Raw genomic sequence first — 18,505 nt, forward strand, 5'->3', positions numbered from 1 at the left:
TCCAGTTCTAAATGATTTGTTGCAAAGTATTGGTCGAAACAAAGTATTCTCAACATTAGATTTGTTGCAGGGATTCTGGCAAATCCCCCTTGATGAGGAAAGTAAACAATTGACAGCCTTTAGTACTCCCAATGGTCATTTTCATTTCAAAAGAATGCCGTTTGGTTTGCGTAGTAGTCCAATAACCTTTTCATGGCTCATGACAAATCTATTTCGTACATTGATAGGAAGTACGCTTCTAGTTTACCTTGATAATCTCATAATCATGTCGCAAGATGTTCAGACTCATTTCCAGAACCTTGAAAAAGTACTTGGAAAACTTACTGAAGCTAATTTAAAAATAAAGCTTGCAAAATGTTCATTTTTAAAGCAGAAGATTAATTTCCTAGGTCATACATTTACACCTTCAGGTATTACATTGAATGAATAAAAAATTATTGCTGCCCGTGATTTTCCAACACTTCGTACCGCAGAAGCCGTAAGACATTTACAGGTCTTGTAGGATTTTATCATTCGTTTATTGCTGGATTCTCTATTATAGCTGCTCCGCTTTACAAGTTGCAAAGAAAAGACGAACCCTTTGTTTGGGGAGAGGCCCAGGATCAGTCATTCAAAAAACTCAAAGCAGCCTTGATTTCGTCACCTGTCCTTAGGTACCCAGATTTTTCTAAACCTTTTACGTTGGTTACAGATGCTAGTGACATAGGCCTAGGTGCTGCATTACTTCAAACAGAAGGTCACAGAGATCACGCAATAGCTTATGCTAGCCGTACATTATCTAAAGAAGAGAAAAATTTTAGCGCAACAGAACGAGAAGCCTTGGCAGTTGTCTGGGCACTTAAACATTTCAAGGATACAATTTATAATTACCCAGTTCATGTTCTTACAGATCACCAACCATTAATTCCCTTGTTCAAAAATAAGAATCCAGTTGGAAAGTTTGCTAGATATTTGCTCACAATTCAAGAATTCAATCCCACATTTGGATATATTCCAGGGAAGCAAAATGTTGTAGCCGATGCGTTTTCTCGACACGTAGCTGCGATTCAGTTAAATTACCCAGCATTAGATGCTACAGTAGTAGAAACGGAACAAAGACAAGACCCCATATGGGCACCCGTCATTAAATTTTTGACTAAGCAAGACACTCGCCCGATTCATAAACCGACAGCACCATTGAAAGAATTAGTTATGTTGGACAATTTACTGTGTAGAGTAGTAAAGCTAGGGACAGCCCCGAGGAAATGTTGTCAGTTAGTTGTTCCAGCTGTCTTGGTACCAACTGTGTTAAAAATTATCCATGATGCTCCTGCAAGTGCACATCCAGGAATGGATCGTACACTCCAACAAGGTCGATTGAAGTATTTTTGGCCAAAAATGGCTAAGGAGATTGCTCATTATGTTGACAGATGTTTAACTTGTTTACAGCACAAGGGACATGTTTCAGGACCTAATCCAATTCAGGTGTACCCAGCAACTAAAGCTCCTTGGGAACGAATATCGATGGATTTATTGACAAATTTTGCGGAAACAGAGAGAGGGAACAAACATTTACTTGTAATGGTCGATAATTTTTCACGGTTTTGCGAACTAGTTCCTATCCCGAACAAAACAGCAGAAACTATAGCCAGTGCATTCCATGACCAAATAATTTGTTTATATAGTATGCCTAAAGTAATCCTTTCAGATAATGGTCCAGAATTCAGTAATAGTATTTTAACTAGCTTGTGTGATTTATATAACATCAAAAAAATGTAGCATCATGCCTTATCATCCAGCAAGTAATGGACTAGTCGAACGTACTAACAGGAAAGTGTTAGATGCCTTGAGAGTCACGTTGAATTTTGATAACAACAATTGGGATGATTTTATACCCTTAATTCAGTGTGCTATAAATTCTTCAATTAATGTTTCTACAGGTGACACACCTCACACTATTCTTTATGGTACAGATAAGATCCTCCCTAATGAATTGATTAACGTACCTCCTACTCCCTTATATAACGTAGATGATTTTGTTCAAGTGAAGCGTAGACAGATGCAATTAGTATTCAAGAAAAAACGAGAACAACTGTCCAAAGCTACAGCCGAGTTCACCCTAGCAAGGAATGCATGAGCTAAACCCAGTAAAATAACTATTGGATATGTAGTAATGATACTTAACCAACACAGGTCTGGTCCTATGTATAAGTTAACTAAGAAATTTTTGGGTCCATATAAGGTAATCGAGCTTATCAAAGGTAACAAATACAGACTTAAGAGCTTGTTAACAGGAGAGTATATAAATGAACATTTAGACCACATGAAGTTAGCTAAAATGACTGTTGACGAGACTGATGAGGAAGATGACAATGAACTTACCCAGACAGATACTCCTACTCGGACACCACCTTCTGTGGTTGACAGACCACTTGATGTTCAGTAACCCCATACTAGCAACTATACTCTTAGATCTAGACCTCTCGTTTCAACCGTGCACTTACCACATGTCCATTGGTTAGATGTTAACGAGGATATCTCTCAAGATGATAGCTTGTCACATGAAGTTTCATCTGTTCCGGACCTTCAGTCAGAGCCAGAGTTGTATAGTGCTCTGGATGAGCAAGGTGTAGATATCCGCAGAATTTATAACTGAGTGCACTCTGCAGTTATTCTGTTTATTTTGAAAAAAAATAAAAATAATTTGCAATATTTCTACCACATGTGTCTTATTATTACCATTATATATAATGTATAGTTTTTCTGAACTTTATTTTGTTATAAATTAGATGCCATGTTAAGTCTACTACCATTTGTATTTTTACAGTGCTTGTCATAAGAGTTCATTAATGTTCTAGCAACCTCATTGAGGCCAGTGAATCCTGACTGCTATCACGCAGATGTTAGTCTTCTTGTTCCAGGTCTTGTATATAGCTTGTAAATATATGGCACATTAAATATATTGTACATTGGTCTTGTAAATATATTGTATATTTCAGAAAAAAAGAGAAAAAAAATCATTATCTATCTTGAAATTTATTTGTGGTTCTTAGGTCAGAACTTTGTTCCATTAATGTAATAATTGTTTAATTTTGTATGGTTTTCAAGCACATGCTATTGACACATGTTAATAATTTTGTTTAGGCAATACCTTGAGTTGTATTGTTCATATTTGATCAGTAGACATAAACATGTTCTTAATACTCTGATTTAATCAAAGCATTGTTACCATGATTTTCACCTATTATGATGAATTTTTTTTGGTGCATATATGCCGAGTTGTTAGTATTACGCACACCTGATCTTCTTTCAATGTTTTATTATACAAATTTCACATGTAAGCCATTATTGAATGCCACGAGGTCCTTTCAGTATCATTGTAACTATATAGCTAGCCAGAGCTTGTCGACAGGGGTCGTCGACTTGGTAGTGTGTCCGAGCGGTGTTATACTCAAATTCTATGTCAGTTGAAATATAACCAATCACAGGCAAGTAGGCCTCTGATGTCATGCCAGACAGAGGAGCATCAGCATGCTCCCAGCAGCCTCAGTTCTCTCACAGACCCAGAGTAAGGTGGACCTCGGTTGGCCAGATATATACCTTGTTGTCTCGGTCAATAAATATATACAGAAGCGACTACCGTGTCTACATTCAACCCGAACAAGGCAAACGAATACAGCGAATAATTATGTTCAACGCCTCAACCAACAAAATATGCACTCAGACTAAACACCTTTCTCACCCAAAAACACAATTAGAGGAGGAGGAGTTCCAAGAACATCTGGGTAAAATTATACAGTTTCAAGAGCAAATAAGTATAAATCCATTATCCAAGTCAGCCTCACCCAAATTTGTACAACCAGAAATTGGACAAGTCTCAGATAATTTATCCACATTCTCTGTTGATTCTGAAAATCCAATATCTTCACTGTAACCACAGTGAAGATGGTTATAGTGATGGCAACAGTGTGCACACGAAGTAAAGTTGGTTACAGTGATGATGGTCTTGTGGTGTAGATGGTACCAGTTTATGAATGTCAAGTGAACATTTATGATGGTTATAGCCATCATGAACGATGATTATACACTGTTGAAGATAATGTACATGTGGGTCGTCTGTAGTGTAGATAGTCACAGTGACGAAAGTCATCTGTAGTGTAGATATAACCTCCGTCGTTCATCCGAGCAACGCAAACACAAACACATACATACACAAACTGCCTACTGAACCCGAGAATTATCTACTATATGCTACAGTATACTCCCTGTTCCATGAAGGGACAGATCTGTTCCATATACATCAATAACCCCTCACAGTCAGGAAGAACGAACACAAATAATATTTTCTCATAATTTTAAAGAGCCAAACTTCTGATAACTTCTGAAAACATTTTGTTTATGCTTTATACTTTGTCTAAGTGCATTTTAAGTTATTTGACTCTATATCATGATGGCTGCCAGAAATCATTATTTTCAGCATTTCAAAAAAACTTTGAAAATTTAATGCGTCATAAATATTTATATTATATAGTAAATTTTAACTAAATGCTGTATCATCTTCCATACACAATTTTCTCCATTTTGGTTCACAGATTTATGTTTCGGATATACAATTAATTTAAATACTTATAAATCATAGCCTTCTTTGTCGATATTTGTAAAACAAAACATTATTCAGTTGCAGAATAACGACTTTTCAAAGAATAAGTTAAAACACATTATTCACTTGAAGGGCCACACGAAATGCTCGTTCACAGAATGTGACAATTCATTTGTCACATTTTATCACATGGTTTCACCTCGTATGTATAAGGTGAAACCATGCGATAATTATTATTATAATATTTAACTGCTTGAACTAATTCCAAATAAAAACAGTTGGACAATATGTTGCTTCACCAAGTCATTAAAATTTAGAGGTATGTTTGAAGGGTTTATCTGAAGATTATCATCTTGTGCATGGTGTAGCAGACTGACGTTATTGTAATGACGTTACAATTTCATACTGATGTAGCAGACTGGAGATATGTTCCCAATATTTAGTTTGTCTTAGGTTCACAATGAACTAAATTGCATTGTCACATACTCCTGAAAATTATAGTCGTCTTAACTCAACCTCATGTCACAGTATTTGCAATGTTGATCCATTATACATGTCTCACAAACTTTCTATAATCAACAGGAAATGGCTGCCTTAGTTGCCTCGAGCAATGAACACACTAATTATTTGTAAGACTAATAAGAACTCCAAGGCTCAAGAATAGTTTGCTGGAGCTTCAGCTGAAGTTAACAACATACTGGTGTTAACAACACTATTCTATAATCAACCATGGCATCGTAAGTATATAAATTTTCATTCAAAATTTTAATTACAATATACAATATAATAAGTTTTATAAATATGGTTTGTATGTTAGGACGAGCACTATTCAGCATATCAAAATATATGAAGAAAAGTATCTAAGAGTTATAGTGATTAATATCTTGGACCCAAGTAGGTTGTGAATTGAGGCTTTATAAAATGGGCCCAAGAATTTTAGACGTCAGTGGCAGAATTTTCCAATTCAGATCAGATAAAATTATTCTTGCTGTGAACAGTTTGCTTGTGTGTTGCTCTAGATTATTGAATATAGTTTTGGTCTCCATTTTTGTGGAAGGTGTCCAGCGCCGAGCGACTATGTTAGCGCTCCTGGCTAAGAAGGTGATCATATGATGAACACCTTTTAGAAGACTTCAGTTTAGTCATGCAAGGTGGGGAATGAGGTTCGTCCTCAGTTTACTTTTCAAAAATCTTAGTAACTAGCTCGAAACAAGATGAATCCATCCAATGAAGAACTACTTGCAATGTCGTTAGTAAATACCTGTCAATTTATCGCGTGCCAACTTCCCACGGACTGGTGAAACCTCCAACAAAACTAATTTTTAGATAATTCTCGCCTTTATCTCTACTAAGAAAATTCTCACTAACTTTCATAGATCCTTTACTGACTTAGACTACATGCGTATGTGTGAAGTATTAAGGCCCAACAATACACGAGGAAAGTAATGAAAGTATTTATACAAGAGAAGATGGACAGACTGCAAAACAGTCGTCTGCTCTAATATTTGACTCGGTGGAATCCTGTTTGAGTTTCTGGAGCAAAAACACAGATTGGCAGGGACTTGCTGGTGTTCAGGTGGCAGCAGTCAAGAAGACGCACCTGCTGCTACTGACAACTTTCTTCCATTTTATTTATGTCTTTATTGTCATAAAACATTTTCACATATACAGACTATAGAAAAGTACACCAAGACAACAAACCTATACCCAATGATCACAAAATACAGCTCTAGGACAATTATGCATGTGCATCAACACAAGTAAGGTGTACTAAAAAAAGAACACCATAACACACAACATAGAATACACATTTTAACTCTGACAATACACACAGTAGTACCCTAACATAGTGAATGCAGTGAAATTTAAAGGGAATAAATACAAAAGGAACAGTTGAAGAAGATAACACAATATGGGAAATAACACAAAGTAACATTACGGAGTAAAACAACCAAAGTGACAATATAAAACAAAAAGACCAAAGAACATTGTACACACAGCAAAAAAACACAAAACACAACCCAACATCATACATATAATACATGGAGCCGGAAGGTACCCCCCCCCCCCCAGTCGTACACACATAAGAGCACAAAGAACAACACAAGCACACAACAACACCATGCAACAAGACAAATGCACTCGCACACAACAAAATAACAGACAACCTACCACCACAAGAACCCCCAGCCCCACAAACAGTACCAAGGGAACCATCATACGGAAGTTGAAATGGGGGGTTGACTCACCGCAACAACAATAAATATGGAGAACACAAAAAAGGAAAATCATAGAGACACCCAATCGCAACCGAACACCATACAAAAAACAGAAAAACACGGCACCGACACACCACAGACCCCTAACCGGTGCACACCTAGGACACAGAACCAGGATCCACCACCGCACTCTCACCCACCAACCCCAATAAGCACACAAAGTAAAGAAGCCACACACCTGAGAAAGACCCAACAACCTACAACAAGCAGGCACTCCCCACATACGCCTCCATAAACCAACTATCAAAACAAAATCGGAAACGTTCGCTGCAACCACCACATAGTATAGCACAGCCTACCCCCTTAAAAACACAATATCTGGGTCACACCACACCCTTTCCAGCTTACCAACTTACAAGCAAAAGACATAATCCAAAACCAGCACCCTTAATGTATTCTGAATTTTTCTATTCCACCTAGGAAACTACATGAACCAGAAACGTAGCATATCCACCCACATCTTGGGATCACAAAAGGCCACAATGGTATCCCTCAACCAGGTCACAAGCCCCATCACCCATTTAAAAAATTAAACTACATGAAGTTGAAACTCACACTCCCCAAATTGAAAGCAACCGTCAGAGTCTGCAAGACCCAACATAAATAACCTGGCATTAGAAGGCAACGTCTCATGCAAGAAATGAAATATCAATTCCCGCTGCTTCAGGGGGCATATTCATGTAAATTAAAAGTGGTTCAATTTGCTTATAAATTTATTTATGAAATGGTTATAGAAAGGGCTGCAACTGGTCCAAGTTTCACCATCACACCCTAAACAGAAAAGGAGAAAAAAAATACACAACGTATTATGCAACGAATTTTCAACATTTTCAAATAGTTTCAGGGAACACATGTGTCAACTAAAATCATTTCTATAACACTCAGATATTAAATTTAGCACATAATAAAGGATTGTAGTGATCAGTTTTATCAAAAAAGTGTTTAGTGCAATAATATAATTATTCAAAGTTACCCTTCCAAAAATATGCAATATATGATGTTTATAAATTTTTATAAAATCAACAAATAGACTTTCGACTAAAATGTCTACTAAATGCTGTAGAAACACAAACTCTACATATAAGGTGTAATTTGCATGTAAATTGATTAATAAATGAAAGCTCTGAAGTACTTTGAAGTTGTAAATTACTTTCCTGAGTAAAATAAAGATCCAAGTTCGGCCACCTGTAGCTGAGCTTGACTTCTACAGATTTCGTTCATAATTGGCACCCTTGCAGATAGGCATCCATTGAGCAAGGTGTGCAAGTTTCATGCAAATCCCTTGATAACAAACGAAAAAAAAATTGACAAAAAAAAAGAGAAAAAAAAAGAAACAATTTTTTTTTTACATAAATATATTGCACATACATATTACAATTATTACAAGAGTTTGTGCTTTTACAGCACATAGTAGACATTTTAGTTGACACATGTGTTCCCTGAGATTATTTGAGAATGTTGAACATTCGTTGCATAATACGTTGTGTATTTTTTTTCTCCTTTTCTGTTTAGGGTGTGATGGTGAAACTTGGACCAGTTGCAGCCCTTTCTATAACCATTTCATAAATAAATTTATAAGCAAATTGAACCACTTTTAATTTACATGAATATGCCCCCTTCAGGGCGATATACGGTCTGTGCAACGTGACCCAAACATCCCCCCCCCCAGGCAAACAATAGGTACAACCTTTCTACCCTGTGACTCACCTGACCCAGAAGTGCCCTATACACCTCACAACAACTGAAGGACATAAAACCAGAAACCTACAAAGTGCCCAAAGAAGGAGAATCGCACATGAGTACACTGGAAGAGCAACAAAAGCCACTTCCCGACAAACCTCCATCCCTATCAAGTAATTAATCCACATAGAACAAAAATACAAAACTAAGGAGTTTGAACCCCCCCCCCCCTCCCCAAACCCGAACCCTATACGAAACGACCCCCAAAACAAAGCTAACGACTTGACATATACATCGAGAATACCAACCCCACCCTCCACCACCCCTCATATATAAAAATTATCGGCGAATTGGGTGGTAATGGCCATACCACAGATACCAAAAGACCACACTCCAGAGCACGAGCACGAAGTTTGTCCAACAGGAAACAATGAGCCAAATACCAGACACGAGACAACACCTTGCAAGTTACTGCTATTGCCTGCTGATATATGGTTAAGACCTGCTTAGACAGCATCCAAACTGCCTCCCCACCTCTGCATGTGAGACAGCATCTCATATAAACCCCAGCGTCTGCTCATACATGAACAAAAGTGATCCCCAACACACAGACAGACTGTACAACAGGAAACCAGGACCCCTTCCAAGACACCCTAGAAGCCCATCTACCCATCCCCATGATTCATGATTTATCATGTTTGACGACAGCTCCCGTGACTAACTCAAAACGGCGCACCACATCCTGAACACCAACAGCCGAACCTTCTGTAGCCTCAAAGACTACCTTGCCATCCACATATCCCACACACCTTGAAGACGAACCCATTTGGTAACCTCCGAGAAACACTAGAACTACAAGCTTTTAACGCTTGAAAGAATAAGCGTTTCTTGCCCGAAACGCTATGCGTACTAGTGGCTTTAGGTATTGTATGTACTAGATCTATCTTTAAATTTCAAAATGATGTTTGTAACTCATCTTCAATGTATGTACCTTTACCTGAATAAAAAATCTAAATCTAAATCTAAAGGTTCCTGAAAAATAACATATAGGATTATCGACAGAGGGCACCCCTGCCGATCCTATAGCAAAATAACCCGTTGACACTAACCCAACTGCCACACCCCTGATACATCATGCAAACCCAATCCACAAACCAGGGGGGGGGGGAGGATGGGTAACCCAAGCCGCTCCATGACCCACAACACAATGCTAATGGGAACCCGACCAAAAGCTTTCAACCAGTCCAGATTGATCATAACTGCTGGGAGAGGAGACTCCGACATATAAAGGAGCACATCCCTGAAAATGGTATTACAACAAATCAATGTCCTCCCATGACCCCACAAAATTGTTCCCCAGACACAATTCGACCCCACCACCAAACGAAACCTACCAACCAACAACTTGGAGAGAAATAAATAATCATGATATAGAAGCATTATTGGGCGCCATTTCGAAAGGAAGTGCAAATCCGCAGGTTTCGGAAGCAGCCGCACAATACCACTATCCTGCGTAGCAGCCAACGACATACTCTCCATACAAACCCGGATTGCCTCCATTAAATCAGAACCAATGATTTCCCAAAGAGACATAAAACTTCGCCGGGATGCCATCAGACCCTGGAACTTTCTCTTTGCGGAAAGAGCGCACAACATCCCAAACTTCCGAACGACCAACTTCCAGAACTAGACCGAGACAATCTACCGACGACAACCCAGAGGAACGATACGGAAGAAAAAAATTCTCCAAATCCCGATCCCTCTCCACTGTCCGATACAATCCCTCAAGTTTCCGCCAAACATAAAGCAGAATCCCATTCATGTTAGACAACACCGACCCATCCAGCACATGTAGCCCAGACATTACAACAGACTCGTGATCCACCTTCTCCTTCCGCAGCAAAAACCGCGAAAGATGCTCGCCAAACAACATCTTCCCAACCCCAGCCTGCATATGCACCCTCCCCTCAGCAAACTTCTGCAACCCGCGAATCAGATCTTTACACAATAAAATATCCATGAACCTATCAAACCTCCGATTTACCAACTCATACAAATGAATCAACCTCGCCTGTAGAACCTGCAGTAACCCATACCTTCCTCTTTACTAAGGCAATGAACAACTTCGTACACTCGCCCTTACACCAGTCAAAAAGATAAGGAAACCAACGTTTACGGGCGACCAACACAGCCCACCTCTCCCGCAATCAGTCACGAACATCAGGACACTGCAGCAAACTACAGTTAGATATCCACCAACCCTGACCAACACGCACTTGGATCCGAACCCCAACCTCCACCACTACCATACAATGGTCCAAGAAAGCAATGGGTACCGTCCAACCCCTCCCATTAATGAACGTAAAACCTATTTAGACGAGAAAACTAACCACGAGATAGAAAATTAACTCCAATGCACCCCCCTGAACCACAGCCGCATCCCTAAAACCACAACACTGAAGAGTCTCAATCAACGAATGGGACACATTAGTAGGCAAGAGACTACTACTGGCTCTCACGGACGTGACAGCAGTAGTCTCCCCAAAAAAAACCATGGCACGCATATCATAGTAGTGTAAAGTGCGACTACGACCGTGCGCACCAGCTGTCAGGTGGCACTCCCTGGAGTGCCATCCGACAGCTGGTGCGCAGGTGTGTAGTCGCACAGGTTTTTGGGGGATTTTCGGGGAATTTTTGGCGCGTTTCGGACGCGTGTGAGCATCCGGTGTTTGGGTATGTGGTCAGGAAAGAGGGGAGGTCATGTTGTTGGGTGCCAGGTGGCACGCGAGGTCGTCGTCGCAGCGCGGGTGTCTAGTCACATAGGGTTTTTGGGGGATTTCCCGGAAGTTTGGCGCGTGGCGGACTTGAGTGGCGGGCGAGCAGGTGCGGCCCCCCACCCCGCGCGCGCGTGTCTAGTCAGGAAAGATGGGAGTAGTGTGAGAGTACGTGGTATAGTAAGTGATAGAGTAAGAAAATAGAAGGAAGAGTAAGAAATGAGTAAAAGAATATGTATGTGTGTTTTTGCGTAGCCTTAATCGTGAGTTAGTGTGTAGATGTGAGGAGAAGGCAACACAGTCTGTTATGTTGTTTTGGGTGTGGGTTGGATGGAGCTTCCCCTTCGTCTGGAGAGAGTGCTCTGGGTCATTATGAGGTTAGACAAACCATTAGCTCCCCTACAGGAAGTCGCAAGTGTTGAGGGGTGAGAGAGCACTCTCCTGCAGAAGTTGGCCATTCCCTTGGGTCATTTGTCTTCAGAGTGTTGATGTTCGTCCCACGACGACTCCCCATACACTGTGGATTCCGGTAAGGAGGTGCGAGATACTTACGACAGACCTACACCTGTCAGCCATCAATCAATCACTCCCACCCCTCATCCCCACCCGCTCCCATACCGGGCAACCATTACCAGTGCGTTTCGCTACGGTTCGCGACTCTCTATCTCTCTGTCTCTGTCTCTCTCTCTATCTCTCTCTCTATCTCTCTCTGTCTCTGTCTCTGTCTCTGTCTCTGTCCCTGTCTCTGTCTCTGTCTCTCTCTATCTCTCTCTCACTGTCTCTGTCTCTCTCTGTCTCTGTCTCTCTCTCTCTCTCTCTCTCTCTCTCTCTCTCTCTCTCTCTCTCTCTCTCTCTCTCTCTCTCTCTCTCTCTCTCTCTCTCTCTCTCTCTCTTTCACCCTCTCTCTCTCTCTCTCACCCTCTCTAAGTCCACCACACGGCTCTTCATTTAGTAAACTCAGTCAAAGTCAGTAGGCTAGCGTTTACTAAAAGAGAGAAACATTCCATATCGTCACGAAGACGCGATCTCTACCTACAAATTGTTCATGTTAACTGTGATCATTGAAATGTATGCATGTTTACTCAATCTCCATCACCTCTGCATCCTACAGCCATTACTGTTGTGTGGAGCTATCTTGTCAAGGTCTCACCTTCGCGGCGGATTGAGGCATAGTGAGATAGCCAATGTAAAGGGATGGTCCTTACCCTCTCCCCGTCCACCCCACCAAACCCTTACCCCTACTACCCCCTCCATGGCCAAACCATCACTGCCCCCTTCCCAGACCAAGTGTTCTGTGCTAAGCCTTAGTAACAACATTCTTTGCTCAAATAGCATTTTTTTTTTTAAGAATATCCAGTCATAAGATGGTCTTCAATCTTATTATTATTATAACAAATCTTAATTTGATGTAAACACAACTGCGTGGGATATACATAGCACTCAGTGGACTCTCTCTCTCTCTCTCTCGCTCTCTCGCTCTCTCTCTCTCTCTCCAGATCATTTAATAGTTGGGGAAAGTAACATCATTTCCTTTCTCCTGCTGCCGCTGTTCACGTATCTTTCTCCATTTCACTTAGACTAATGGCAATTTTCGAGACCCATCGCTCACACCCTTAGAACCTTGTAAGGTAACACGACCAACATGATGTCAGCATTCTTTGCTCAAATATCATTAATGTAACGTGGACAATATACTAACTTCGTTCTTTGCCCAAATAACATTTTAAGAGTAACGAGCAACTTTCCGTCGATGTCTGAATAATGAAATGTAAAACCATGTTTAGCCATTACTGTACATCCAAACACAAAATATTTTTTTTGTTCCACACATACAAATTCCAAGCAAGTAAGCGTATATACGATAATATGGAAAAACACAGTCTTGATACTATTATTAAATTGACTTGTTCATTATCCCCGAGTTCAAGGCTGTCTCTCTTAAGACCTACATCATCCAATGTAAAACACCAATCGACGAGAATAAGACCGGTGAGTCGATAGTGAAATAGCTCTGGGTTAAGTCTGTTTTTCAGTTCTTGTAACACAGTCAATGTAGCGTAATGGGAAACCAGTCTTTCTACTGCCTACATAAATAGCATTTGAAAATGTATGCAAGTCTAGACAAACTCCTATAGCCCTTACATTCTAACACAAATAAAATATTAGCACATGATTGCATCGCATTATATCATCATTAAGTAACGTGGAGATCAACTTTCTGGCTGTTGTCCGAATATCATTATTAAAATGTGAACTCCATTTTGCCAAACACTATATCTCCATTACATCTCATAGCATATGAATATTACGGTATACCAGTTTTAACCCTCTATAACACAATGTAACATAACTTTCTACAGACCAAATATCGTTTTTAAATGAAAGTATGACTTAGTCCTTATTCATTACATCTCTCACCATATAAAATATTGGCGTCTACCCCTTTTAGCCCTCTGTAACACAATGTAACGCAACGTAACGTAACGCAAATCAACTTTTTGCAGTCCAAAATGTCATTTTGAAACGGAAAGTGAGGGTTAGCCCATCTCCATTACATCTCTACCATATAATTAATTGTTGACTACCCTTTTTAGCCCTCTGTAACACAATGTAACACACCGTAACGTATCGCAAATCAACTTTTTGCAGTCCAAAATGTAATTTTTTAAATGAAAGTATGACTTAGCACATCTCTTACCATATAATATTGACCTCTACCAGTTTTAGCCCTCTAACACAATGTAACGTAACGCAATCAACTTTTACAGCCCAAAATGACATTTTTAAATAAAGTAGGACTTAGTCCATCTCCATTACATCTCCTTCCATAAGAATATTACGGTCTACCAGTTTTAGCCCTCTGTAACACAATGTAACGTAACGGGGAAAATCATCTTTGTCGGATGAGCAAATAACATTATTGAAAATGACATCCGTGTTTAGCCATTACATCCAAACACACAAGAAAAATATTACCGTTTTTCTTGAGAAACTTATATGTGGAGATCATATCTCCAGAGTCCACACAATAAGCCACACATCACTCATCTTCTGTTTTCAAATCGCAGCTCGCATCTAATTTAATGTTATTTTTTTTTTTTGCAGAAACTATGTTTTTGAGATTAAGCTCAATGTCGGCAATTACTATTCGTATCATCAAACTCCTTTCAGTCAACAAATTCACATTTCATATCGCGTGTGTAGATTAGAGAGAGAAGGCAAACATAGCGTGCAGCTAGTCAAAACTTATCATAACAGATATGATTTCACAGAGTTTTTCAACCTTTGCCAGTTTTTTCAATGTTATCTCTTCACTCGTGCTAAGTGAGTCAGACAAAAATGTGACATTTCATTTCATTATTAGCCATGCAATATGCTATTAGCTAGGTAGTCAAAACATATAACAAGCGTTATTTCACAGGAATTTTTTCTAGCAAATATGCTTCCTTTAAACAGTTCAACACATCAAACACCAGCAGTCTGCGAAATTCCCTTTAGTCAATAATCATCCATTACAGTATTTCTTGACTAGAATAGCACTCCAAAACATAAGTGGTCATTTTTATTCTCACTGTCGCACTATAGTCAATAATTTGTTTCGCAGAGTGACAAGTTATGCTTAGTGACGAGATTTCATGGTGTGCATAGTTTAAGAGAGTTCACACTGTATTAATTACGGTCATGGATATCTTATGTTATGTTTATGAAGACCATCTCTTCTTATTTTTATCATTTTCTTGCCCCACAGCTTTACAGTCTTCTCATATTCTTTTTCAAATAAAGTTTGCTTACTGTTTTCCAGTAGATCGGCCTCACATTACATATATTAATCAATTTTCAAATTCAGTTCAGTTCTTTTCAATATCGCAGCTTTGGTGCCCCCACAGCCTGCATCTAGTTCAAGACCTCTTATTATCAATGTCATTAATACGGATATCATCAACCACGTATTGGATGTCTCTGTCATTCAGTCATCAACGTAGTATGTGTTTAATGAACGTGAGAATCACTTCATGTGCACTCATTTTAGTTTAGTTTTAAGTTCTACATCTTGAATTAATACTGCTATTGGATAGCTCAGACATTCAGTTAACATCTCAGTAAGTGAAAATCTTTTCATGTGAGCTCATTTTTAGTTTAGGATAAGGTTTTTCCATCGTGAAATGCTATTATCAGTAACAAGGTATTGGATGACACTACCATTCAGTTTACATCTCAGTAACTGTTTACTGAACATTGTTATCCATCCATGCAACCTCATTTTTTAGTTTTAAGTTTCTACGTCGTAAAAATAAAATATTACTATCACCAGCCATGTATCGGATAGCTCAACCATTCAGTTAACATCTCAGTAAGTGAAAATCTTTTCATGTGAGCTCATTTTTAGTTTAGGATAAGGTTTTCCATCGTGAAATGCTATTATCAGTAGCCAGGTATTGGGTGGGTGGACCATCCAGTTTACATCTCAGTAACAGTTTACTGAACATAGATATCCCTCCATGTGACCTCATTTTTAGTTTAAACTTTCTCCATCGTAAATAAAAATAACATATTACTATCACAAACCTTGTATTGGCCTGCTCCGGCATTCAGTTTACATCTCAGTAAGTGTTTACTGAATGCAAAATCGCTACATGTGTGGTCATAAGGTTTTCTCATCGTGAAATGCTATTATCAGTAACCAGGTATTGGATGACACTACCATTCAGTTTACATCTCAGTAACTGTTTACTGAACATTGTTATCCATCCATGCAACCTCATTTTTTTAGTTTTAAGTTTCTACATCGTAAAAAATAAATATTACTATCACCAGCCATGTAACGGTAGCTCAACCATTCAGTTTACAGCTCAGTAACTGTTTACTGAACATAGACATTCCTCCATGCGAGCTCATTTTTTAGTTTAAAGTTTCTCCATCGTAAAAAATAAAATATTACTATCACAAACCATGTATTGGGTGGGTCAACCATCCAGTTTACATCTCAGTAACAGTTTACTGAACATAGATATCCCTCCATGTGACCTCATTTTTAGTTTAAAGTTTCTCCATCCTAAATCAAAAATAAAATATTACTATCACAAACTTTGTATTGACCAGCTCTGGCATTCAGTTTACAACTTAGTAAGTGTTTACTGAATGCAAAATCGCTACATGTGTGGTCATTTAGTTTAAAGTTTCTCAATCTTAAAATATTACTATCAACATCAACCATGCATTGGCCGGCTTAGTCTTTCAGTTTACATCTCAGTAAGTGTTTACTGAATGCAAAATCGCTACATGTGTGGTCATTTAGTTTAAAGTTTCTCAATCTTTAAATATTACTATCATCATCAACCATGCATTGCCTGGCTAGTCTTTCAGTTTACATCTCAGTGAGTGTTAACTGAATATGGAAATTATCACGTGTTAGCATTTAGTTTAGTTTCAAGTTTCAATTAAATACTAACACCATCCCCGTATTGGGCTGTCGGGCATTCAGTTACACACTCGGAGAGTGTTTACTGAACGTCGAAATCATTTCCTGTAGGCCCGTTTTTTACTTAAACCCGTCTCCACTCCAAACCGGACCTCCGGTCCAAGTCAGGACCGCCGGTCCTGACTGGTTTGGAGTGGAGACGGGTTTAAGTAAAAAACGGGCCTACAGGAAATGATTTCGACGTTCAGTAAACACTCTCCGAGTGTGTAACTGAATGCCCGACAGCCCAATACGGGGATGGTGTTAGTATTTAATTGAAACTTGAAACTAAACTAAATGCTAACACGTGATAATTTCCATATTCAGTTAACACTCACTGAGATGTAAACTGAAAGACTAGCCAGGCAATGCATGGTTGATGATGATAGTAATATTTAAAGATTGAGAAACTTTAAACTAAATGACCACACATGTAGCGATTTTGCATTCAGTAAACACTTACTGAGATGTAAACTGAAAGACTAAGCCGGCCAATGCATGGTTGATGTTGATAGTAATATTTTAAGATTGAGAAACTTTAAACTAAATGACCACACATGTAGCGATTTTGCATTCAGTAAACACTTACTGAGTTGTAAACTGAATGCCAGAGCTGGTCAATACAAAGTTTGTGATAGTAATATTTTATTTTTGATTTAGGATGGAGAAACTTTAAACTAAAAATGAGGTCACATGGAGGGATATCTATGTTCAGTAAACTGTTACTGAGATGTAAACTGGATGGTTGACCCACCCAATACATGGTTTGTGATAGTAATATTTTATTTTTTACGATGGAGAAACTTTAAACTAAAAAATGAGCTCGCATGGAGGAATGTCTATGTTCAGTAAACAGTTACTGAGCTGTAAACTGAATGGTTGAGCTACCGTTACATGGCTGGTGATAGTAATATTTATTTTTTACGATGTAGAAACTTAAAACTAAAAAAATGAGGTTGCATGGATGGATAACAATGTTCAGTAAACAGTTACTGAGATGTAAACTGAATGGTAGTGTCATCCAATACCTGGTTACTGATAATAGCATTTCACGATGAGAAAACCTTATGACCACACATGTAGCGATTTTGCATTCAGTAAACACTTACTGAGATGTAAACTGAATGCCGGAGCAGGCCAATACAAGGTTTGTGATAGTAATATTTTATTTTTATTTACGATGGAGAAAGTTTAAACTAAAAATGAGGTCACATGGAGGGATATCTATGTTCAGTAAACTGTTACTGAGATGTAAACTGGATGGTCCACCCACCCAATACCTGGCTACTGATAATAGCATTTCACGATGGAAAACCTTATCCTAAACTAAAAATGAGCTCACATGAAAAGATTTTCACTTACTGAGATGTTAACTGAATGGTTGAGCTATCCGATACATGGCTGGTGATAGTAATATTTTATTTTTACGACGTAGAAACTTAAAACTAAAAAATGAGGTTGCATGGATGGATAACAATGTTCAGTAAACAGTTACTGAGATGTAAACTGAATGGTAGTGTCATCCAATACCTTGTTACTGATAATAGCATTTCACGATGGAAAAACCTTATCCTAAACTAAAAATGAGCTCACATGAAAAGATTTTCACTTACTGAGATGTTAACTGAATGTCTGAGCTATCCAATAGCAGTATTAATTCAAGATGTAGAACTTAAAACTAAACTAAAATGAGTGCACATGAAGTGATTCTCACGTTCATTAAACACATACTACG

The 18,505-nt window shown here is 38.7% G+C and overlaps 1 protein-coding gene across 1 annotated transcript in view; it reads left to right on the plus strand.

The window, feature by feature from the left end:
• The first annotated feature begins 5,167 nt into the window (after nt 1–5,167).
• The window catches only part of LOC123768335 (uncharacterized), a 33,068-nt gene continuing 19,730 nt past the window's right edge, over nt 5,168–18,505 (plus strand). The window contains exon 1 of the mRNA XM_069306883.1: nt 5,168–5,316. Coding sequence (XP_069162984.1) covers nt 5,309–5,316 — 8 coding nt within the window. The 5' untranslated portion in view covers nt 5,168–5,308. The remainder of the gene's footprint in view (nt 5,317–18,505) is intronic.

The sequence above is a fragment of the Procambarus clarkii genome, chromosome 59 (genome assembly GCF_040958095.1).
Source record: "Procambarus clarkii isolate CNS0578487 chromosome 59, FALCON_Pclarkii_2.0, whole genome shotgun sequence".
Classification (NCBI taxonomy): domain Eukaryota; kingdom Metazoa; phylum Arthropoda; class Malacostraca; order Decapoda; family Cambaridae; genus Procambarus; species Procambarus clarkii.